Consider the following 25,235-nt stretch of genomic DNA (forward strand, 5'->3'; position numbering starts at 1 on the left):
GGACGGCTGGCTAAACTTAGATGTAAACACCGGTGTAGGTGTTTTATTTATTTTTGTGTGTATTAAGAAAATGTTTATGAAAGGGACGCGCCCAGCCATCAACTTTCATAAATCGGATGAATTAAAAACCGTTTCCGCTTTCATATTTCCATATAATGTATGCAGTATGAAAATCGAGGATAACTGTTAGTATAAAAACTTAAAGAAGTTGCGTTTGACCCCGAGGTAAAGATAACCGCCCTGGTTCGCTGTTTTGTTAAAAAGCCATTGACGTATTATTGTTGTTAAACATTGACATAAGTGGATAGTTGACTGAAAATACACAAACATCCGTATAGTATTTTCGTGTGGAAAGTAGTACATGGAAGATAAAAATGGCACCAATTCTTTTCATATACCCTGAACATTTTGCAGTAGTTGTTCAGAGGGCGATACTGTTGTCGCCATTCATCGTAATGCCATCAAACATGTTTCCCTATCTGGCAATGTTTTTAATGTAACTGTACGCTAAGTAGGGCCTTTATTATCGGTATAAAGTCAGTGTCAGACATGTAGGCGATCTATAAAGTTTAAAAGGAAACACTTTTTTTTCCCTTTTTGAATTTTTTCTTCAAACCAAGCTAATATTATAAATAACGATTGAGCTTATTTTTCATTTTTGATGATGTCATGTGGTTATTTGTGATTCTTGAGAGGAATTATAAATTTTGTGAAACTTGACGCCGATTGACATTGTATAAATCACAAGCTTGAATTATAATGAATAATATATCCATTAAGATTACTTCAATGGGGGTTTTGAAGTGACGGAGAATATATTTATGAGATTGATATATCATTTATCCTTATTAATCTAAATCTCTTTGTGCAATTCACAATACCACTAACCTCGGCAATTGCCCGTCACAAGTAACCTTGACCTTTGTCTTTGGACGCCAAAACTATATTTGAATCAAGTGATTCAACTGTAGAGTGACGATAGCTGTTTGTATTTATAGCATCTTCGATATCCATGGGTTACGCCTGCAGAGCGAAAGTGAGCGTAACCCCTGGATATCGAAGATGTATTTAAATTAACACTGGCCTTGACCCTCATTATACAATATATAGGTCTCTAAAACTTTGTAACGCTGTTTCACTGTCATAAATCCGTTAAGGATTGGTCATTTCAAGATGGCGGCCGTTACAGACAGCAGAAGATAGGTGTCAAAAGGTGTTCAAAAACCTGAACAGCTGTTGTTTCTAAGCAAGATATGAGCACGGCATGTAGCAACCTGAACCGCATCCTCGATATCCAGGGGTTACGCTCACTTTCGCTCTCTGCACCCCTGGAATATGTCATAGCAACATTGAAGGCACGAAGAAAGCTGTTTGATTGGTCTCAGGTAAAAAAAACTGACCAACCGGGAGATGTGCAAAAATCGCATTTCGACTTTCACTAACCATCAAATACTTCAAAAAATACTTGCAAACCAATCACAAAGTTGGCAAAAGCGTTGATTTTACCAACGAGGCGTAAAACGCCGTTTAAATATAGTTCTTTCTTATTACATGGTTATTTTAGGGAGATTTTTTCCTCAGCCAAGGCCCTTATAGGAGTACTACAAGGTATGGATAATTTATAATTAAAACCCTGTACAATTTGAGATAAACAAACAAAACTGTTTTGTGTATTTCAAGGTTATATAATGATGCAATGTTGATGTCACAGTTTCAATGCACTGTTGGCGCGACGCCATACAGTTGTTATGAAAAAGGGAATTCCCCTGCCTCAACCATAGTCCAAGGCTCTGCTGGGGTTCGGCAGCGAAATAATCACCCGAGGGTTGAAGAATTGTGGTCACATCCTCAAGGTGAAAAATGGTTTTGTTTTTCTTAGCATCCCATCCTATTTTTACATAAGAAGTCGCCCGTAAAAAGAACTGATTATGACGTCACATCTCATTGTTCCCGTGACGTCATAGTATCGTTTTTATTCACGTCATATCTGTTATGACCTTGGGGGATAGTGATTAGTTAGATGTAATTGGTGATAGAAAATGTGTTCTCTCACACCTGACAGATTTATCTCCCGTTTTGCCGGTGCTAGATTTATCTGTCTCCGCCCTAGGGTTGAGACGAGAGGATTCCCCTATTTATAAAAATGGTATGACGTCACTGCAACAATACAATGACGTCACGTCAACAATCCATCAACGTCACGTCAACCCTGAATTTAGCGTGTAACGTTATCATTACATTGTGTATATGATACACATTGGGGAAAACAGGGTAAGAGAAAAGGAATCATTCACCCCCTTGTGGGTAAGATAGGGGAATCTCAACCCTCGGGGAAAGATTCTTAAGTTGCCAAACACTCGGCAAAGCCTCGTGGCAAAGCCTCGTGTTTGGCAACATAAGAATCTTCCCCCTCGGATTGAGATTCCCCTATCTCACCCCAAAGGGGGTGAATGATTCTATTAATTAAAACCCTCAGGATAAAATATTGAGCAAAAGACCCTCGGCAAAGCCTCGGGTCTCCTGCTCAATATTTTATCCCTTGGGTTTGAATAACCTTATCCATACCTCTCATCAGGGATGGATTCTATTAATCTCACCCCCAAGGGGATGAATGATTCTATTAGTCTACAGGGAGTCCTATACTGACGGATCTATTCTGACTAATTCTATCTACCCCGTCTGTATTACGAATTTAATCTTCAGTACATGTAGACCTATACCTATGTAGTAAAGTAAGTGAAACCTATTTTTTAAATCCAGGTATGAACGGAATTGTAATTCCGTCTTTATATTTAGACATGTTGAGACGTCGTGTCAAGGTATTTGTTAGTTTGACTGTTACAAACTAAGTCGTGGCCAATGTGATGTTTAACCAACCTTGTCTTGGCAATGCCCCTAAGTCATTTGGCTATACAAAATAACCGGACCACAGTGATAAAGGACATTTGACGTCATAACATAGAAGCGTTCAATGGTGGGTGTATTATTTACATCACGACTTGTATATTTGTACACGATTTGTCCAGATATCGGACCACTGGACTCACTGAATGCTCCTCACGTGACGTCATTCCATTATTTATCAAACTAAGGTGTTCAAAGAAATTTAACACGTTTAAGGTGTTAAGGTCAACTTACGGTAAAAAATACCACCCAATTTGACCGGAAATTGATCTAAACCCCTAAAACGTTTAAAAAATATCCGCATACTGAAATTGATAAATGATGTGGACGAATTAATATAACTATGGGATACGTTTTAGGAAGTATTCGTATTGCATAAACACATGTGGTCAGGAATAAGGAGAATGTCCTTACTGTCGATGCTAAACTATTCAAAGATTAAGAAAATACCCCCCCCCCCTCCCGAACCCGTCATCCACACCCACACCCACACGCACTTTCTTTTAACATCTATACTTAGGTCATTCCCCTGTGTCATGACCACATATGCCAGTGCCCTTTTAAAAAAAAAAAACGTTTTAACCTTTTTGTTATGAATATACATTTTTATAAAAACGTTAATGGCATAGTAGAAAAATGCAAAAACAAAATTATATGTTCGTGTGTTCCTTTTTGTGTTATGATCGAGCAAAGATGCCAATTTAAAATAACATGTGATTTTAGGTGATTTTTTTATCCTTATTTTATTTTGGTCATTTTTAGAAACTCTTATAAAAAAAGTTCTGGAAATAACAGGCATCTGGTTTTTTGTCATATTTTTCAGATGCGTGTTGATCATAATTTATTAATTTTTATATAAACGTGTTACATGAGACAAAAATGAGATTTGAACGTGATTTAAACCTCAAAAAAGTACATTCTTAACATTATAAATATTTACTGTCTGCTTCAGATCATACACAAGTAAGTGTCACAATGCACTCACAATAAAGTTCAATCTCTCGGACACGGTATCTGACTCCGCACAATGAATTACACGTACTTCGGTTGGCAGCAGGACAAGACAAAGATTTGTTTATCCACGTCTTACATCTATATGAATCTGACATGATATTTCCCACTGTGTAAGTCCCTCGTTTATTAACGTGAAGTATGATATGACCGCTCTCCATACCAAAAATTAATCGATAATCACAAACACAAATATGGCATGTTGCGTTAACAAATAATATTTCAATAAAACTATATGTTTGAGGACATAAACGTTCTATAACTAATTTAAAAGTGGCCATAGGTCAAATTAGGAATAGCTTCTATAGTTGAAACGAACTGTGCTCTAAAGCGGAGTATCGAAACGACAAGTATAATTAACGAAATGTCCACACGTGTAATCTGAGAACCTATACATGATAGGCACAATAGGGTTACATTGTCCAAGTACTGTGAAAGGAAAAGATTGGTTTAACTACTTCAGAAAAATAATCTACGACAGACACTCTATGTTATTGAGAATGTGAGGTGTTTGACGGTAACATTATACTTTCTTTACCTTCATTGTATACCTGGAAATGTCAATTTTAGGACCGTGTTCAATGTTTAGCCGTCCACCGTTCTGGCAAAGTTCTCGGGCTATAAAACTTACCACTACCAATTTCGGGGTGTTTGACCGATGCTTTATTTTCAGATATTTACATTTGTGTTGCAGTCCCTCTAGAAAACAGCACCAACTCAAAATGCTGTTATGATTCAATAAAAGCAGGTGTCTAGTGATGCTACCAGTACTAGCCTACATGTACCGTTATATGACCTCTGACCACACCATGTAAACAACAGCCCCCTGATTGTGTTGTATGAAAGTACGCACAACAGAGCTTACCAAGTCAAAGGGAAGTAACTCAAATTAGTTTCAATATCTTCAAATAAAGAGTGAAATGCTGTATAAATACGTGAAACCGTAACCGTTTTGTGGCAGCTAGAGATCAAATAATACTTATAAGAATTCAACACAGAAAATTAAAAAAAATAACGTTATATATATGCAAAACAGAAAGTGTTGACACTTGGAAAATTTAGTCCCTTCGCCTTTTTGTATTACACCCCTTCAATAGGGAGGCTAGCATCTTGCATTCCTATCGAAAACCTTATTCGTTAAGAATTGACCAAAAAAACCGGATTTCAACTAAGCTGTACGATAAACGGAACAACTGAACAATTTTGAACTTTCCTTTTCTTGGGAGTATCATCAAGATTTACATGTCGCAGTTGATTCGAAATCTAAGAGATTGCTTCGAATTTCACGACCTTCGTGATATTTATTGACTGGTGACAAAAAAAACTGATCACACAGGGTAGATTGAGACTTTTTGGGAAAGATTTATGGCCCCCATGATGATTTCGTATGGATATTTTTGATTTCTTTGTGTGGTATGTTTAAAAGTCGGTGATTTGTATTATGCTCATAAGTAAGCCTTATAGATTTATTGTCACTGCCCACTTCTCGGTATGAGGCGTGGGATTACTTGGGAGCTCACTGATTATACATTAACGCAGTGTGCATTAGCCCAAGAACACACCCCAGTAAGTAAGCATGAGGGAAACATAAATGGATTTGCGAGGGAAACTACTTACATGGTTGATGTCTTTCAGATTTTTACACATCAAATGTGAACATGTTCATCTAACCTTTCACCGTTACAACCGAGCGCTCATCAACTATCCTAGGACTGTCCGAAGGGTTTCTGTCAACAGAGGGACATGATATACACAATTTTGATATTGTAATGCGGGCTCAGGATCCCTGCTTCTATAACTTGTCGGAATTGTCTGTTACTTTTATCACATAGGTAACTTCTAACGATTATCTTTTTGTAGTAGTGGCATGGTTCATAATGTACACACTTTACAGATTATTTTAATTGAAGTTGACCAGTACTTCTCTATTAGATAATGATAAATAAAAAAAAATACGAACCCGTCCCCTCCGTTTCAATGAAAGTTTAGACAATTCGAATTTCGAACTTTTGGCCCTTAGCATCAGCGATGAGACGGGAAAGAACAAAACAGCTGTGATACAGCGAAGTCCATTTTTGGCCTACTGTATTTATTATCGACATTTAAAGGTACAGTCACCTGTGTGTCTTGTACGTCCATCTCCCTATCAATCCTTATAGTGTGCATGCATGTATTTGGTTTGTATCCCATACTTCAGTAGCTTGAATAATTGGCTGCCAGCATCAGTATCATTGAACGCAATAGTTGTAGCTTGTACAATTCTAAATTTCTGTCGTTAAGACAATTGGAATGTCTAGCAAACTTAACAGATAGATGGATAGATTTGTTTGGTAAAACGTTGCATCAATACATAAAAGTTCAGTACATGAACACTACAATACGTGTTTTACCAAGATAACACAGACAAGTCGTAGACTTACTTCCACTGTGTTCCTTAGCATGAAACATATAATACGAATATGTTACATGTTGTAATATAAAATACTAATCACATGAAGCGCAAGATAATTGCATAACGTCTTTCTGATAGTCAAAGGTACATATCAACATTGCCGATATAAAAACGAAGACGAGAATTCATTCGCTTTCTTTACAATGTTCTCCACAATAAAGTCTCCGGTTAAAAATTGATCAATATTAACGCCAAGATTACATACACGATATGATGACTATATTTTTTTGCCACCTACATATATTTCAAATTTACCAACTTTCTTTACTTTTTTCTCTGGTACCGAATAATGGAAATTCTGTTTCCAGGGTGTACAGATTATTTGCTTTTAACCAGCGAAATGTTACAGCTAGCTGATTGTCGCGATAGTTTTATTATAATTTCGTGTGGATCTTTACTAAAGAACAAAAGAGCGCTGTCGTCTGCATACTGTAAGTAATTCCGTGTCGTTCAAATACAAAGCTGCCTTGGGCAACACCACCTGAAACTGTATGTGGTTTTGGAAAAAACTTCATGGATATTTACAAAAACGATACAAACCGTGGCACGCTTTCCACTCCGATTGCCTTGAGTTTTGTACATAATACTTAAAGCTGTGTCTGTCTGTCTGTCGTACGAAAAACTGCAGTCTGTCAGTCTGCTTAACAGCATTTTTCTTTTCATGTGCACAATAACCGGATGTCCACAGGGTTCATCAAACATTAAAATATATTTTTTAACACGGACTTTTGATGAAACTTACTAGAAACGACTAGATATGTAAATTGCCATAGGGACTACCACTTTAACATTGAAAGAGATATTTAAACAACACTATCAGTGTATCACACATGAAGTATTGCCTATTGGTAGTGACAGGTACGCACTTTTCCCTTTCGTTCCGGGATGAAAATCAACTAAACAAAATCGATTATCTCGGCGTGAGGGGAAGAAGTACCATAGAGCAAGACACCATAATTATAGTCTAACTGTTCAATACAGTTTGACTTTGTTTATAACCCACTGTTTTAAAATGTGGATGACGTCAATGGTGCAAGTATATTTTCTAATATACTTGAGGTGATCCGAATAACAATCTCTGCATACGGTAGTGAATCTTCTAATAAGGTTCAAATAACATTTTGTTTTATTTCTAAACTAAAGGAGGGGTGTGCCTATTTGGACCCGTTGGTCGGTATCACCGATAAGGTTCATTTTTTTGTAAATGCATACCTTGGTCTTATGCCATAATAATATGACATGAAATTAAGGTCAGCTTGGAGATCATTCCGAGATATGAGTAAATAAAGTGGGGGACCTAAATCACAAATGGTCTCTTGCTGTTAAAATTTTATGTTATGAAAACTTCTTTATAATTTTATGTATTTTGTAACACTAAAGCTGCAAACAATAAAATGGCTGAAAAAAGTAGCACATTGTTGATAAGTAGGTATCTGTGACCTTGCTAGTTGATAAGTAGGTCTCTGTGACCTTGCTAGTTGATAAGTAGGTTTCTGTGACCTTGCTGGTTGATAGTAGGTCTCTGTGACCTTGCTAGTTGATAAGTAGGTCTCTGTGATCTTGCTATATATCGGCTTAATTATGGCAATGATACTCTCAATTTTGGGTCTAAATACATTTTATACATATAAGAACCCTATAATTATCGGACTAAAACTGGACATATAAGTATCTTAACCAAATCTCAAGAAAGGGAGATCGAAAAGAGTGTGTAAGGGGATCAGGCGGGCGATGAGTTATTTTATTTATCCCACCTTTTTAACACTTTTATTTATATAACTTATGTTTTTAACACAAAAGCCACATAACAACTGAACTGTTTTTTATTTAGACATGCATCTGACTTTCAGATATATCTCAAAGGAAATATTTATATAAACTTGGTTTTTTTTCTTGTCATATATATTTGAAAATCGGATGCATGTTTAAATGAAAGATAAACAAAAATGTTGCTTTTGTACCAAAATCATAATAATTACATATGAATAAAAGCGTGACAAAACATATGAAGAAAGTAACCAACTCCCCGCTCTGTTAGACACCCATTTCTTGAGATTTGGTTAAGATACTTATAAATAAAATTAAAGTATCATTGACACACATTGTACGTAAGCTGATACATAACAAGGTCATAGTGACCTACTTATCAACAATTATGCTACTTTTTATCGGCCATTTTGTATCATTTGCAGCTTAAGTGTTACACAATCCATCAAAAGTTTCATAAAATAACATGTAGTTTTGTCCAAAAGATACCCTTTGGGATTTTGGTCCCCCACTTTACCCCCACATGTCAAGGTATTGTCTCCAAGCTCATCTCAAGTTCATGACATATCATGATGGTTTAACCCCAAGGTATGTATATACAAAAAAAGTGAAACTTATCAGTGATAGCGACCAGAATTGGCACCCATCCTTTGCTTTCCATCAGCATTAGCACACTGTATATCCATGAACAATTATCGGTTATGTCATTACATTAGAAAAAGCAATCCTCGGGCCATGTTTCCCAATTTATTTATAAGAATTTGAAAGCTCTGAAAATGTTAGTTTCAAATATTGATTGATATGTTATCATACATCAGAGTGAGTAAGCATTGCAAATAATATTGACATTAAACACGCTTCCCAATAAAATGTAGATAATTATTACGGGACTTCGGTTATCAATTTCAGTGAAATGTTATTTTGGTCCATATGATATGCTTTTATTTATAAAACAATACACAGGTAACTAAATATTCGTAAATAATTATGTTTTAACTGTTACATTTTTTGTAAACGTTTACGTTACAGTTGTTTACGTAATCACACTGAATATATTGAAGATGACGTCAATGTGATGAAAGTAACTTATAATAATCATATTTTATAAAGGTATATCTATATTAATTGACTTTGCTGCAAGAAAAGACACAGTGTCAAATAAACTTTATTCCAGTTTCCAAGACAAGAAAAAGTGTAGTAAAATACGTATTAGTAACAATAAATTGGAGGTAAGTTGTCAGAATGTATGCCACGGACATTTTGTTTTTATTTCATGTTATTATAAAATATGTTATTGTGTAAAATATGTTAGCAACACTTGATATCAGAGACTGTAAAGATCGACATGATAACACATTAGGATTGAGTTTGTTGTATATATAAAAGTTAAACTTCATTCTTTATTGTTCAATATTTATAAACATAGAGTACATACATGCTAAATTGATATGTATTGATACAGACTACATGAGACGCTATTAATAGACCTAGAGATATCTTTTAATCTTTCAAATTCAGGAGTAAATAGTTTATCAAATATATGTAAAACTTAAATTCAATGGTATAAATGATATTAATACTGCAGTTTGGGATCAATGAGAAGTGACCTCTTCACCAAATGTGTGATATAAATGTGTGTACAATTAAACCTGGTCAATATGAAATTAAATGATTTCGGACTGAACGTCGAATTCCACTTTAGATGTTATATTTGTCAAATGAGACACTTCATAATAACATTTTTATTTTACCCTTACAGTTACGTGAAACATATTTAAAACTGCAACATTTGTTAACATTAAAAGATAAAGAAATTATTTATATTAGTGCAGAGTAAAAGGAGTATCAAAGGTGGCTTTAAGGCTTCGATATAACATGTAACAAAACAAATGTCTATGAAGACAGAGAGCCAGCGATTTCGTAAAATAGTGTATGTTTATCACCTATTAAAAGTGTCACTAATACACAGATCAGTGCTTCACAGTTGTCTTTTTTTCCAGGAAATGGCGGGTGTTACTATACCCCCCATCAAGGACTAATTTTAAATGGGAACTGAGGTGTGTTTCAGGTGACAAAATTAGACGCATATAGGCAGTTTAAATATGTAATGAAATAAAAAGAGCTTCTATTTCATAAAAACAAGAGACATATAAACATGGGCCACCGATAACTAACTACCAGGAACATGCATAACAATTGCAATGAACAGAGTGATAGATGCTACATTAAGCTGGCTATATGGATTCAGCATCACATCAAGGTTTATCAATTTGAAAAAGAAGTTAAAACAGACGGAAATTTGAAATTATAACAATAATCTGATTTAGAATACATTTGTCCAAATATATGATTGTATTGTCTAAACAGCTTTATTTGACAGTTGTCTACCTTGTCTCGCAGTGTCTCAAGTTCCTTCTTCAGGTATTAACAAAACACGGCCTTCTCAACATCATTGTTTAAAGACAAGTGGCATTCCCATGCCTGTCGCAGCATTTCGGATGTCTTGTAGAAGTGGGAGGCAATAATAGTCTGAAACTCGACTGAATTTAAATGCTTTTTGGATATATCAATCAAGTCCGTATGTTTTGGAATGATCCCAAGTCTACTGGCTAAAATACCAATGTACACATCTTCCATTGCAAAGGTTTTCGTGTACGGAATTATTGTGCGCATTTGCACAACAGTTTTCATGGACATGATTATACAACCCCCGAGTGCGTAGTTCGGATAGGTACTAAAAGAGTACTCATTTTCAGATATAATCCATTTCTTAATGTATATGTTTGCCGTTTCTTTCCGAACCGGCATTGTATCATTGTACACGTATCCCAGATAGAGTCTTTCATCATCTGTCTTTGGTATGTCCTGTAGGTGTTGTATCAGGAGATCTGTGGCCATATAAATATCGTCATCAATTGACACAACAAAGTCGGCCACGCTGCAATGTGCCGCCGCCCAATTGATGTTACTTGTTGTCTTGAGTGTCAGGTTGTAGTACGAGTCCATATAGTCCATCAAGAGAACGTCTTTGTACTTCATCGATTCCATCTCCAATTGTTTCATGATGTATGATGATTGTGGAACTCCAACAGAAAAAACGGTTCTAATATTCGGAAATCTTACTGGATCAGCCCACGTTTTACGTATGTATATTCTTTTAACGAAATTATCTGGTTTTGTTTTAACTACGAAGAGCAAAAACACTTTTGATTGTACCTCAGGTTCATCACATACATTGCTAGGGTTGATTATAGGATGAAAGTCCCACTTATTGATAGCATGTTCTGGAAGATCACCATTCTGAGCGAAATCATTCAGCAGTTTCGGAATATCCAGTTTCTGTGGATAAAGTGTAGGGTCAAAGCCAGGAAGGTGTTTACTGTTCCCAACATCGGTATCTGCAAATAACTGTTGTGCTAAATCAGTGTCTATACCTTTGTCATCGAGCTTTGCCAATAAGCGTGACAATGAATCAATGAGATGTTGTTTCTCTTTTTCTTCCTCGTTTTCTTGGCGGTATCCCATGTTGGAATCATGACTTGCCTCCTTTATAGCACCTTCTTTACCGAAATTATCCTGTGGTTCTTCTTCAGAATGTTCCTGTATTTTGTCTTGGTTCTCAATACCACCTGGGATGACATCCATTTCATTCATGTAATTTTCGAGACCGAGATTGTTATCTAATCGTTTCTTTTTCTTGTCATACAACATTTTCAAAACATTCTTCAACCAAAGTTTATTTTCACGGGGATCTTTTACCTTTTTGTGACCAAATTGTCTCCTATCAGCGTTCTCTTTGATTTTATCCTTACTTTCGGCAATGATTTGTCCAATGCTGTTGGTTTCGTTTAGGTTCATGTGATGTACTCTCCCCGTATCTCTGTGTAGGTCGATGTTATTATGACTGAAATCCACTGATGTGTTGTCAACACTGTCATTCTGTGGGATCTCTCTCCACTGCCGGATAACGTCTACTTGTTCCCTGTTCGTTTTCAGATTTGTTTGAAAAATACAAAATGTTACAACACTTGCATAACTTAGAACGATGGTTAGATACATGTATATGTGCCGGTTTGAAAGTCGTTTACTTCGCATGAAGTCTATGGTATGTTTTTTCAGTTCCATCGTCCCACTGTTTACTGTGTACACTTTCCATCCATCAGCGTTTGAGGTGATATGTTAATAGGGTAGACAGTCAGTACATACGTAATTAAGACCGACATGGTCTGCCTACCACACATTTACGTTTTATCGTCGACCTGGGTGTTTTTTACTCAATGGTGATTTTAGCTCTTATTCGTACACGTTAATTCTCGTTCTCTTTCACTTACCGTACATTTCTTTACATTTACTCTGTCTATCTGAACACAGCACTTCCTTCACACTCACTGTGTTCTGTGCATGTGATGTTAGGTAACCTTGTAACTTGTGCTAATTTCATAAAATATTTATCAAAATAGTCAGGAGAAATCTGTGAAGTAATGGCCAATCCCTACCGACAAAGCTCTCCTCTACCAGTACACACTCTGCATTAACTTCATTAAAATGTATTATTGTCATTCTCCTTTACGTTGATGTTTTGTTACATATTTTGTTCCCATATTATATTATTTCTCCATCGTTCTTTCGTTTTCTCCCTCCTTCTTCGTTTCTCTTTCTGTCTGTCTGTCAGTCGGACTCTTCCTTTCTATGTGTATCTGTCCGCCGTCTCTCTCTATCCGCATTTGTCCATTTGTATTGGCATTTAATAGTGCACAAGATTTAAGCCTCAATATATTTGATGGTTAAATCTAATTAATAACCATTTTGAAAAAAATACCTGTTTTAGTTTTTAATGGGGGTCATTGGAAAACCTTTTTTTCGCATATTTTTTTGTGTCTATTTTTCACTTTGGTAATATGTTTGAAGCATAGCAAAACCAACTTCACATTACGTTTATTTGTTCATAATTATGACACCAATTTCCCTGTATATTTTTTCCAAAAAACATTCATGGATTTACCTTCTATGAATTCTGGATGATGCCTGAATTGGCATGCCAGAGAAGAAAACCTACTTTGGAAGACTTAGAGAAATGGATCGGTAATGAATGTTAAAAACATAAGCAAAATCAAGTTTAGCGGTCTTTTTTTTATAAACGACCTCCGCAATTGTTTTTGTTTTAGGAAATCATTGGTTTGTTAGTATCTGCAATGAACACGAGTACATGCTGTTACGCCTTTCTTTATCAGAGAGATTGGTCGATAGATGTGCTTATTATTGTATGTAGTTTGATTATATATGATTGTCATGTATCAATTTGAAGTCTTACATGGACCTTAACCCTAATAGCAGACGTTACGGTAAGAGATGTGTACGGAAATGCAGGGTCGAGCGTTGGTAGGCAATGGGCAATGCAAACAACTACCATCGCAAAGCCGTGTCAGTGTCGAGTGAAAAAGTGTCTATTATACGCAAGCACTCAAATATATAAATATGCAATTAGATTCGATGGAGACCAGTCAAGTATATGTTTTTGCTACGGTCCACTCAACCGTGTCGCCATTAATACGGGAGTTGTGATACAAACCTAAAGTAGATACAGTTTGAACCCAAATCGTTAAAAGGAGTAGAAGTAAGGTATGGTTGTAATTTGTTGTAAATTGTACCTGCGGGTAAAGATGACAAAAAATGACATTTTACGTTTTAAGATATATTTGATCTCGACGTGTTAATGGTCCATACACCACTGCAGGCAAAGCACCAGAGTGTTACACTGCGGTTCTTCGTACATATATCATCTCCCCTTAAGTATACGTCGGATACAATGTTAACATGTGCACGACTTGGCCACGATACTACCATTTACATGGTTGGTCATTTGCCTAGAGCGACAGCATACTGATTGGAGGTCCATGATTCGAACCTTGTTCTTGCCTCATTGTATTTGTAATTTCACATGTTAAACGATCGTCGTACCAATAACGATTGCCACTGGTGTAAGACATAAATAGATCTGGTAATTCAAGGCCCGTAAAGGGTGTTCTTTGAGTGTAAAACAGAGGTCGATCTAAACTAGGATGGTCAAGAACAATAACATATTTTTAACCATAACAAATCCTTTGTATGTATAACACAGATGAGTTATGCGTAGTAAACAATATCATTGGCTTTGACTCATGACAAGGTAATTTGAGCACATGAACTTTAAATATGACGTCATCTTTTAGAGTGGAAATAATTGGTAGACGTCATATTTAAACCGCAAAGACGGCAGAGCAGAGATCTTCAGAAAGTGAACGTTTCCGTTCTGGTTTTGACTTTTATCAACTTCAGAACTGAAACTTCGAGTTAGATATATTTGATGAACAATCGTCACTAGTTGCGGGAAAAGGACTGATTACATTCTATAGAGAACGAATAATTTGTACATTTTTATCAGCATAATGAAAGAATCTACACTCATGGAAAAGAAAAAGAAAAAAAAACAATCAACACTACATAATATTTTTTATAAACATAAATAAAATGTTGCACAACTTGCCCAGGTTTCCCCTTCTTTGTAAAATAGAAACATTAATATGTATCGTCCTTTCATCGCAAGAAAAGATATATACTCAACAATTTTTTTATAGCGGGGCTGGACTCGAACCTAGGACCTCATATTGCTATACTCTCGCCCTAATGAAATTGGTTATCTGGTCAACGAAAATGTGATGACTCAAATGAGCTACAGTTAGATTCAAAACGAAATTATGGGGAGGTTACTGTATATATACGAAAAAATTTAATTATCTGGTGTTTTGTCTGCAGTGGACGGCTAACGGGAGGTAACTCCCTATTGCGTTTTATCACACAGTACCCTGAGACGCTAGATTACTTGTAATTCAAGAGTCTGGTCAAACACCATACTTTAAAATTACCATCACCAGAGGGCAGTGTTTTTACTTTCGTTTCAGGACGTAATGTCAACGACATTAAACATTTCAATGAAAAATTAAATTAATGAAAAAAACTTACCTATGCATGCATTTCTGAAGTACCCGTGTATTCACTATTATCGAGAACAATTTAAGAAAATGTGTTAAATCTCCAGGATAATGCCATATATTTCCACTGAATAAATCATAACTGAGCACCAAGTCAACAAGGCTGACTGAAGTTGGAAAAAGCATGCAAAGCAAGTGAGATATTACCTGTACACTATTCAAAACACCTACAAGTTCTCACTCAGGTAATCTGGCCTGACTTGTATCAAAAGCCTTGTTAGCTTCATGAATTATTGTAAAATATCCAATGAAAATATATGAAATAATTCTTTTTGAAGCATTTTCTTACATTTTTCTCGTTAATAGTGAAAAGCATGGATACTTCAGGAATGCATGTACAGGTAATTTGTTCATGAATTAAAATATTCAATGTAATTTTGCGCCACTCAACTTCAGACTTCAACCTTTGACCAATGAAATCATTTATCAGAATCCTGGTAAGCCTCGTTATGATGTCACAAAACGAAAGCACTGGGTTTGACCAATCGGGAACCTTCGGCACTTTCCGTAAACGAGAAAATTCTATTTCTCGTTTACGGAAAGTGCCGAAGGTTCCCGATTGGGTTTGACCAGACTCTCTGTTCGGCGTAGCTTGTGCAGGCAACAAGAGTCTGGTTGAACGAGACTAAACGTACCCGTCCAAGTCTCATGTATATATTACGCCGCCTTCTCGAATATCGAATGGCATGTCGGAGAAATATTTGACACTGTTGTCATTTTGAGAAGTATGTACAAAAAATACGGTGATAGTTCGTATCGTATCTAAATCCATGCTTATGATTTTTATAGAAATTGTTTTGTCAACCAATCAAAAATGAGCAAAACATTCCGAATCACAGACTGATATTACACAGCTTTACTTAAAATAAATCATTGTACCACTTGGCCGTTGTGTCCAATTAAAACTCGTCAGTGGTTCTGTAGACCAAATGGGGAAAATGTCCAAAATGTTCGATACATTCATTACACAAGTTCGTCATGTTCATACTAAAGTATGTTAAATAATAATAGATTCGAGGCTGTTATATACCGCTTTTTCGCAACCTAGTTCGTAGGTCGTCTCAATGCGGTTCACAAATTATTATCCGTGACTATAGGGTCTGTGCAACCAGCCAATATCTTTCTCAGCTTCTTTGGGAGCACATTCAACAATTTCAGCACTGCCCGACCACATACTCATTTAAAGCTGAGAAGACTAGAACAAGAGGCACAGAGGGCCTGTATCGCTCACCTGGATATTTAAGCAATCATAGCAAAATATTAATTAAATATTATACTTTAATTTAAATATTTCTAAATATTGGCTTTCTCTCAGCAACACCCTTACCTTATTGGGTACCATTCTCCTGTCCCCATTGGGATGGGGGCATGGTTTCTACAACATTGAATCATGTTGGGCCAAGGATACTCTATATCAAATAAGATTAAGATAAAGCAATAGCATAAAGTAGGTAAAGGTTATTTTCATTCGCAAACTTTATTTGGCTTCATCTAAGGAAGCTACTTATATCACAACTCCATGCCTTTCACTTTAAGCTGTTTGCACTTTTTGCTATATTTGACCCCTGTGACCATGAAAGTAGGTTGAGGTAATTTTCAATAGCCGACTTTGTCGGGCTCTATCTGTGACAGTTACCAGCCTAATATTATAATTCTATGCCTTTAGATTATTCAGAAGAAGAAAAAATTAAAGTGATTGACATATTTGGCCCCTGAGACCTTGAAAGTAGGTTGAGGTCAATTTCATTCGCAAACATTGACGAGCTTAATCCCAAGAAGCCACCAGCAAAAATAGTATGAGTCTATGCATTTCAATTATTGAGAAGAAGTCGTTTTAAGTATTAAACACTTTTGACCCCTGTGACCTTGAAAGAAGATCAAGGTTATTTTCGTTCGCAAACTTTGTTGGGCTCTTACCAACGAAGCTACCAACCACATATTCAGATTAAATACCTTTCAGTTCTTCAAAAGAAATTGTTTGAAGTATTTGACACTTTTGACACCTGTGACCTTGAAAATATGTCAAGGTCATTTTCGTTCCCAGATTTTGTTGGGCTTTTACCAACGAAGCTACCAGCCACATACTAAGAATCTATACCTTTCAGTTCTTCAGATAAACTCGTTTTAATTTTTTTGACACTTTAGACCCATGTGACCTTGAAAGTAGGTCAAGGTCATTTTCGTTCTCAAAACCAAGAAAGCTATCACCCAAATATCATGACTCTGGGCGTGTCTATTCTTCAAAGAAGTCGTTCAAAGAAAAAGTTGACGGACGACGGTCGGACTGACAACAGACGCCGCACGATGGCATAAGCTCACTAGCCCTTCGGGCAGGTGAGCTAACAAGCAGAGTAAATTATCTTGTTCAAAGATACAACACAGTACTGTAAAGTGACTCGAGTCCGCAGCCCTTCGGTCACGAGCCCGGCGTTCCTCCACTAGTTTACCGTTTAGTCCAACATTCCAAACTCAAAAATTATGTTGGATGGATTATGTCAGTAAATTAATACGTAAATTCTTTGGGGGTTGACGTCCTCGAACAGGAATTTATCATCTAGAGGGAAACCAGGAAATGTTATTTGAGATATTGCAAATCATTGCACAGACCTGTAAAACCGATACAAACGGCGGTAAAAGATGGACGTGGATATTTGTTGTACTGTTTCTTAGCAGAAGAATACATCAAATGAAATGTTGATTTTCTTACTACTTGTTTACAGTAAGTCAAGATAAAACTCCTTAACATCGTATAAACCGCTCTGAGATTTGGTATATCAGTCTAAAACTATAATTTTCAATAGAATTTCTTTTATTTCATTTTCTAAAATATCTCACCTCTTTTTTGAAAAAAAATAGAGAATGGGAACTTCCGCTTGATCAATCTTTGATGGACTAAAACGTAATTGAATCTGATGAAAGAATATTTCAACAGGTTTTCTGTATTCCAAGAGGGAATGAAACAGAATTTATACATTTTGTTATATGACTTCGTATTTGCTTCCCTGCGATTGGTTGAAACTACATAGGGACATTTAACACAAAATGCAATGTTAACTTTTAACTCCGAACATCCACGTGAGAAATCATGAGTACAACCCGGTTAAAGAGGAAATCCCGCGGCGAATGATATTTGACCAATCAGAGCGCGAATATGTCAATAATCATTAACACCTGAAAACAGTAACACACTGACAATTATCAACAGGAATAAACTTCAACGATCGGTAGTTTAGCGAGTATTTTAATTGACAAGATTCAAATTATACTAAAAACGACAATTTAATAATTTACTATTTGTCACATAAAAAAAAAAACAATTGTAACCTGGGTGTTTGATTGCCCTCGTAAAATGATATTCCCCTCGGCTTTTGGCCTATAGGAAAGCACCCAATCCTCGGGTCAACAAATAACTATGTTATCAAGCGAAAATTGCCCGGTTAAAAATCACGAAAACATTATAAATAGTGTATAGCGATGGCGTTTAACTACATGAGATTCTTGAGATCAGTTAAGTGCCGCTGTGACTATTTAAGAGAGCTACGCATTCATATCCCTCGAAATGACAACAATAATCCGAAAACAAATATTTACAAATTACAAAAAACTGGGTAATTCATGTAAAACATACTTACCTGACCTTGAACTTCACTCAATGTCGTACAATTACATAAATGTGTTCAATTTTGACTTAAGTCACCACACTGGGGGTTTAGCTTACTGAATACAGTAAACAAACACCCGGGGCCGTGTCATGCTAGTTTTAAATCATGATGTCCCCTGTATGCTCTGTTGAGTTTTCGTGACTCCTTGGGCAATAGTTCATGTGTGACCTAGCTTTCTTGCTCGTATATGTGATAATAGGACGAACCATTTAAAGAAGAAACATGTCCTTTCGTTTCTGCTGTACACGTAGGGGAGATCAAGGCAAGCTAGGCTACTACATATAGTCAACACTTCATTGTCTTACGTAAGGTATTATCTACTGCAATGACATGGTTAAACTAACATATCTGAAATTTACTTATATCTGGAAATGAAATGAAAATTAAACACTAGATTCTTTGAAGACTGTCTTTCTATTTATTGGTGTTGATTCATTTATTTTAAAATAAATGTTTAAATAAGTCATACCTCCTAGATCTCCTTTCCTTCGCTGTCACTGATTTGCACCCGACATCAAGTATCTGTTGACGCTATATTGTGACGTCATATATATATTTGATGTCAGTGAAATACAATAAGTGGCCGTGCGTTCTCTCATAGCCAATGAAATGTTAAATGCTAACTACGCTTAACAATCACGTCAGTGTGCCTCTATACACAAACTTTATACGAATACAAACATTATCTCACAACTCCTTAAAACGATTTTGGCACATTAACAATAACAAACGACTTTTACTATATATTTATCAGTTTTTATCATAACTGTGTTAAATGTACCGGTGATACGGCCGACTGGACGTATAGACGCTTGATCGGTTTCCATCTAGAAATAACCATATACTACATGAATAACAAAATTAAGATTCCCCGTACAACTGTCAAAACTGAAACCTTGCATATGATTTTTTGTCATGTTTACTTTAGTCTTGATAAATAATTTCTGAACAGAAAACCGTACCTTGTAGAACGTTTAAGGCACGAGAAAGATGAAATAGACAAAAACGAATCTACAACAGTGTAAACAATTAATGAAACCAGACCCGGATTCGAACCCTTGACTTCCCATCAATATGCTACTGCTCAACTTATTTAGCTACCTGGGTACCGTTTTCGTTTAGTCGGTCAAACCGGTCGGACCACAGTTGTTCGTTTGTTAAATAAGGTCGGACCTAGTAATCTGATGCTGCTTTCAGGAGAGCATTGACAAAGCTTTGCAAGGCCTGCATGAACATGTGCAGGTCCGCCTGGATTTATACCCGAAATTCTTACATTTGTAAACGGTCAAACCGGTAGTTCCGCATACACGAACAGGCCCTTGGTCGACGGTGTAGCACATTTTTAAACTACATCAAGGGGATGTTACTGTTCATAGGGTAACTATAATGGAATTATATAAATCTTGAGTTTCAGACGTAACAACTGATAAGGCGGCATATGTAATCGCTTACGCTTCATATATTTAGTCCGGCGGACCAATTAAGACATAACTAACAAAAATAAAAATAAAAATTTCATAATCAAAATATTTTTTGATTTCAGATAATATAAGACTCAAACATTGGTTTATAGAATAGCTGATAAAATACCCTTTTGCATACCTCATATTAAGTCAAAATAGTTCTAATGGTATATATATTAAGACTCTAAATGTCGTTTTACCATGTTTTACCTTTTACTACGCGTTATACACACGTTTACACATGGCTGAGTTTTCCTGTTTACATAAAGTGAACTGGACACAGAATTTAAGATTGGTGAAGCTTGACGTGTATTGGACAGAGCAAAACCCTTAAACAATTTCTTGATTTACAATTACAGTACAACTGATCGTGTAAAGCTTCAAGCTACTATTTCAAAATGTTCACCTGACAATAGTATATACGAGGTCTTAAAATAATTAATTTGGGGAAAGTGTTCCTCTTTGTGCAATCGCTGAGACTCCACATAAATAATCATTGATGAATGTGAAATTAAATTAATTAAATAAGGAGCAGTTGAGGAGATCCCTTCGGACATTCGGCTTTGTCATTTCTGTGACCAGTATTAAAGTACAGTTGCCACCATGATATGGTCACTGATTTCGAGTGTGGTTTTCAGGGTGTGTAGACAATATATCAACAGTCGAATTGGTTATCTATTGAATTGATTTTGAAGATTAAATGTACATGTGTGGTAGGCAGACCGTGACGTTCTAAATTTAGTATATACTGTCTGTCTACCCTAGCGCTATTTACCTGTCACTTTCAACCAGCTAGTGGACGGATGGTGTACACCGTACAATGGCGGGACCCCTGGATGCGGTCATGGAACTCACAAAATATACCCCAGCCTTTATGCGAAGAAAGCTACTTTCAAGACGGTACATATACATTTGTATAATCATTGCTCTAAGTTTTGCAAGTGTAATAACATTTGGTATTTTTCAAACAAATTTAAAAACGAACAAGGAACAAATAGACGTTATTCGTCAGTGGAGAGAGATCACACAGGGTGACAGTTTAGACAGCCCATCAGTGGAATTCAGAGACAGCATCCGTATCGACCAACATAAAGACACGGGGAAAGTACATTACAGGAACCTTAAGGAAACTAAAAAAACTGGACACATCGGTGCCGAAAGTAAGGATAACAACGAAGGAAACGCTGGTAGGGGACAACCTGTCAACAAACAGGTAGAAGATACTGATAAAAATAAGCTTCTCTTTAAGAATAATTTGAAAACGTTGCAACACAAGGAAAAGAAACGAATGGATAACAAGCTCGGTCTCGAAAATCACGTGAAAGAAATGGATGTCATTCCACATAGTACTGAGAACAAAGACACAATACAGGAACATTCTGAAGAAGAACCACAGGATAATTTCGGTAAAGAAGGTGCAATAAAGGAGAAAAGTCATGATTCCAACATGGGATACCGCCAAGAAAATGAGGAAGAAAAAGAGAAACAACATCTCATTGATTCATTGTCACGCTTATTGGCAAAGCTCGATGACAAAGATATAGACACTGATTTAGAACAAAAGTTATTTGCGGATGTAGAGGATAGTAAACACCTTCCTGGCTTTGACCCTAAACTTTATCCACAGAAACTGGATATTCCGAAACTGCTGAATGATTTCGCTCAGACTGGCGATCTTCCAGACCATGCTATCAATAAGTGGGCCTTTCATCCTATAATCAACCCTAGCAATGTATGTGGTGAACCTGGGGTACAATCAAAAGTGTTTTTGCTTTTCATCGTTAAAACAAAACCAGATAATTTCGTTAAACGAAGAACCATACGTAAAACATGGGCTGATCCAGTGAGATTTCCGAATATTAGAACCGTTTTTTCTGTTGGAGTTCCAAAATCATCAAACACCATGAAGAAATTAAAGACGGAGTCGATGAAGTACAAAGACGTTCTCTTGATGGACTATATTGACTCTTACTACAACCTGACACTCAAGACAACAAGTGACATCAATTGGGCGGTAGCACATTGCAGTATGGCCGACTTCGTTGTGTCAATTGATGACGATATTTATATGGCCACAGATCTCCTGATACAACACCTACAGGACGTACCAAAGACAGAGGCTGAAAGGCTCTATATGGGATACGTGTACAAGGATACAATGCCAGTTCGGAAAGAAACCTCTAACGCATACATCGAAAAATGGATTATATCTGAAAAAGAGTACGCTTTTAGTACCTACCCGGATTACATATTCGGGGGATGTATTATCATGTCAATGAGAACTGTAGTCGAAATGTACATGATTATCCCGTACACTAAACCCATTGTTATGGAAGATGTGTACGTTGGTATTTTAGCAAGTAGACTAGGGATCACACCCTCACATACAGATCTGATAGATGTCTACGTTACGTATTCTAATACAGAGAAGTTTAAGACTCTTATTGCCTCCCACTACTACAAGACATCCCACATGCTGCGGCAGGCGTGGGAGTGCCACTTGTCTATAGTAAACAATGATGTTGAGAAGGCCGTGTTTTGTTCATACCTGAAAGAGGAACTTCAGACACTGCGAGACCATGTAAGCACCATACTTGATTGGGTAGATTTATCGAATGACGCGATTTAGTCAATACAACCGCTTATCACGGAACGTGTATTTTTTAATGTGATCATTGTTATTATTTTTTATTAATTTTCTAATAATTACCGTCTGACTTATTAATGCCTATATTTCTGTTAACGGCAACCAAAATTCATTTTCCTGGTAGTATTAACAAAGTCTCATCGATGACTCATTTGTTATTTATGAATATCTCTTGTTTTTATAAAATATAAGTTTGATGATCCATGTTCCTTTCACTTTTACATTGGTTTATTTTATTTCATATATTAGCTTCTTGTTTCTAAGCACATATCCATCTACTTCCATTTCTGTCATTTGAAACACCTCTATTCCCTCTAAGTGTTGGTATCAGTATCATAAAGACCGTGCAAAATTTGGGAGTCAAAGGTATTTTTTTTATAGTTTCCTGACTATGGAAAAAGTCCAGCATTATCAGCACTAAATTCTGTGACTCCCGCGTTAGTAGTAAACAGAATAATTTGTGTTTTATGACATCTGTGTTTGCTCCAAGCATCGATTGGTTTTGTTTTGTTTGGTTAAGTATTGTTTAACGTCCTATCAACAGCTTTGGTCATTTCAGGACGTTCCAAGCATCGAAAATGCGTCTTCGACGGACGAAATAACTATATGAAATGCGTCAGCTACCATTTTTGTATAGGTACAATCACATGTTTGTGTTCTTTTATCTTAACAACATTTTTAAACATATTTGTTTGTAATACTGTTAAGGTGATTGGTACCAGTAAGTAAAAAAAATGCACTGAACAGGTTAAGTCGTGACCTTTACATTGCGAAGACCACACTTTACCAATGTTGCTATACAGGAATTATACAAGCGCAGCATTAATATGAATTTCTAATTCAAAACATATGAATAAGTTGACAGGGGAGGTAACTCTTGAGTCAGAAAAACTTCTTGTGGCTGCTTCATCTTTTATATAGAAGGGAGAATACTCTTAGTCTAAACAAATTTGATCGGCACTCTTTTTCGCATTCATAAATGAGGCAATGGTACTCCATACCTTAAGAAAACAAATTCATGTAAAGCATAAGACGCTTTCCAAATGTTATTCGGTATGTTTTCGCCCTCATAACAGGAAATGTTATAACAGAATTATATCTTATATTTGCCAAATACAGCATCTAAAGCGGTACTGTACATGCAGTCTCGAATTGTTAGTTAGATGAACGTTAAAAAAACATGTGATCCCACTTTAAAGTTGTGTAGTAAAATTAACCAGAAAACAATAATACTGGATCATTCACTGTACTATATAGCTTATTCGTCCATCAAAAACTAGTCGCTGATGCTTGTATCCAAGAAGTGGAAATGCAGACTGATTTCATAGTACACATGTCTAGTTGTGCGTGTGCGTGTGATAATACCGGTATATGGTTAGGAGGTCGTATTCAATTGATCACAAACTGCAATATATATATATATCATTTATACCATTATATTTATTTTTAACATATATTTTCAAGACTCTTTCATTCCTGAATTCAAATCTTAAATGAAAAGAATAAACAGGTATCTAAGTGTTTCAATAACATCATGTGCGTATGTTTATGAATATGGAACAACAAATAATGTAATACACTTTAAATTTACAAATTAGGTGGAAAACTCAATCCTTTTAAAAATGTATTGACTATAATATAATATGTTGTCTTGTTTCGATCCTCACTGTCCGTGATACCGGACTCGAGTGTATGAAGTTTTGCCAACTTAATAACACAGTATTTCTTAAAATAATGTCAGCTAAAACAAAAAATATATGACATGGGAAAGATCAAATACGACAACAGTGTAATAACACTAGTTAAGCTGAATAAAGCCTGATAATTATAAGTTGCTCTGCAATTTCGCTATCTTCAAGATATTCATCTGTGATGTTATTAACCGACTTTAAACGATTGCCGAAAATATTGTTGCTGTTAAAAAAATATTTCTTTACAATTTTACATTTTTTTATAAATAAATATATATATGTATGTATCTTTCTATTTAAGGTTATAAAAGGCATATCGTAGAGAAATATTTCATTTCATTGAAATCGATATTTAAAGTCCTTTAAACTTTACTGTGAAACATTATTTACTATGCATACTCAATCTAATGTATGATAACATGTCAACCGATAACAGATTTTTTTTTTTAGCTTTTATAGCATTTAGTAGAATCGAAAACCTTAACCCGATGATTGTTATATCATGTGCCATTTCATGACTAATGTTATTTGCATGAACCAAATATACATTAAGGCTAATATGGAGGGAGTTTAGAATTGTACACATTATTTAATTTAAACACTATATCGA

The 25,235-nt window shown here is 35.9% G+C and overlaps 2 protein-coding genes across 2 annotated transcripts; one reads left to right on the top strand and one right to left on the bottom strand.

Moving 5' to 3' along the window:
* Positions 1–9,473: 9,473 nt before the first annotated feature.
* LOC110443700 lies at positions 9,474–12,283 on the bottom strand. Its single transcript, XM_021488082.1, has one exon. The coding sequence runs from the start codon at positions 12,257–12,259 to the stop codon at positions 10,559–10,561; it is 1,701 nt and encodes a 566-aa protein (XP_021343757.1). The 5' UTR covers positions 12,260–12,283; the 3' UTR covers positions 9,474–10,558.
* Positions 12,284–21,078: 8,795 nt separating this feature from the next.
* Positions 21,079–24,920, top strand: LOC110443710 (N-acetyllactosaminide beta-1,3-N-acetylglucosaminyltransferase 2-like). Its single transcript, XM_021488099.1, has one exon. It carries the CDS (start codon positions 21,108–21,110, stop codon positions 22,914–22,916), a length of 1,809 nt encoding a protein of 602 aa, XP_021343774.1. The 5' UTR covers positions 21,079–21,107; the 3' UTR covers positions 22,917–24,920.
* Positions 24,921–25,235: the final 315 nt, after the last annotated feature.

Source organism: Mizuhopecten yessoensis, unplaced genomic scaffold, assembly GCF_002113885.1.
Source record: "Mizuhopecten yessoensis strain PY_sf001 unplaced genomic scaffold, ASM211388v2 scaffold716357, whole genome shotgun sequence".
NCBI lineage: Eukaryota > Metazoa > Mollusca > Bivalvia > Pectinida > Pectinidae > Mizuhopecten > Mizuhopecten yessoensis.

What these genes read in the sequence shown, in the direction of transcription:
- LOC110443700 (XM_021488082.1), bottom strand. Translation starts at nt 12,259, where the DNA reads ATGGAACTGAAAAAACATACCATAGACTTCATGCGAAGTAAACGACTT.
- LOC110443710 (XM_021488099.1), top strand. Translation starts at nt 21,108, where the DNA reads ATGGCGGGACCCCTGGATGCGGTCATGGAACTCACAAAATATACCCCA.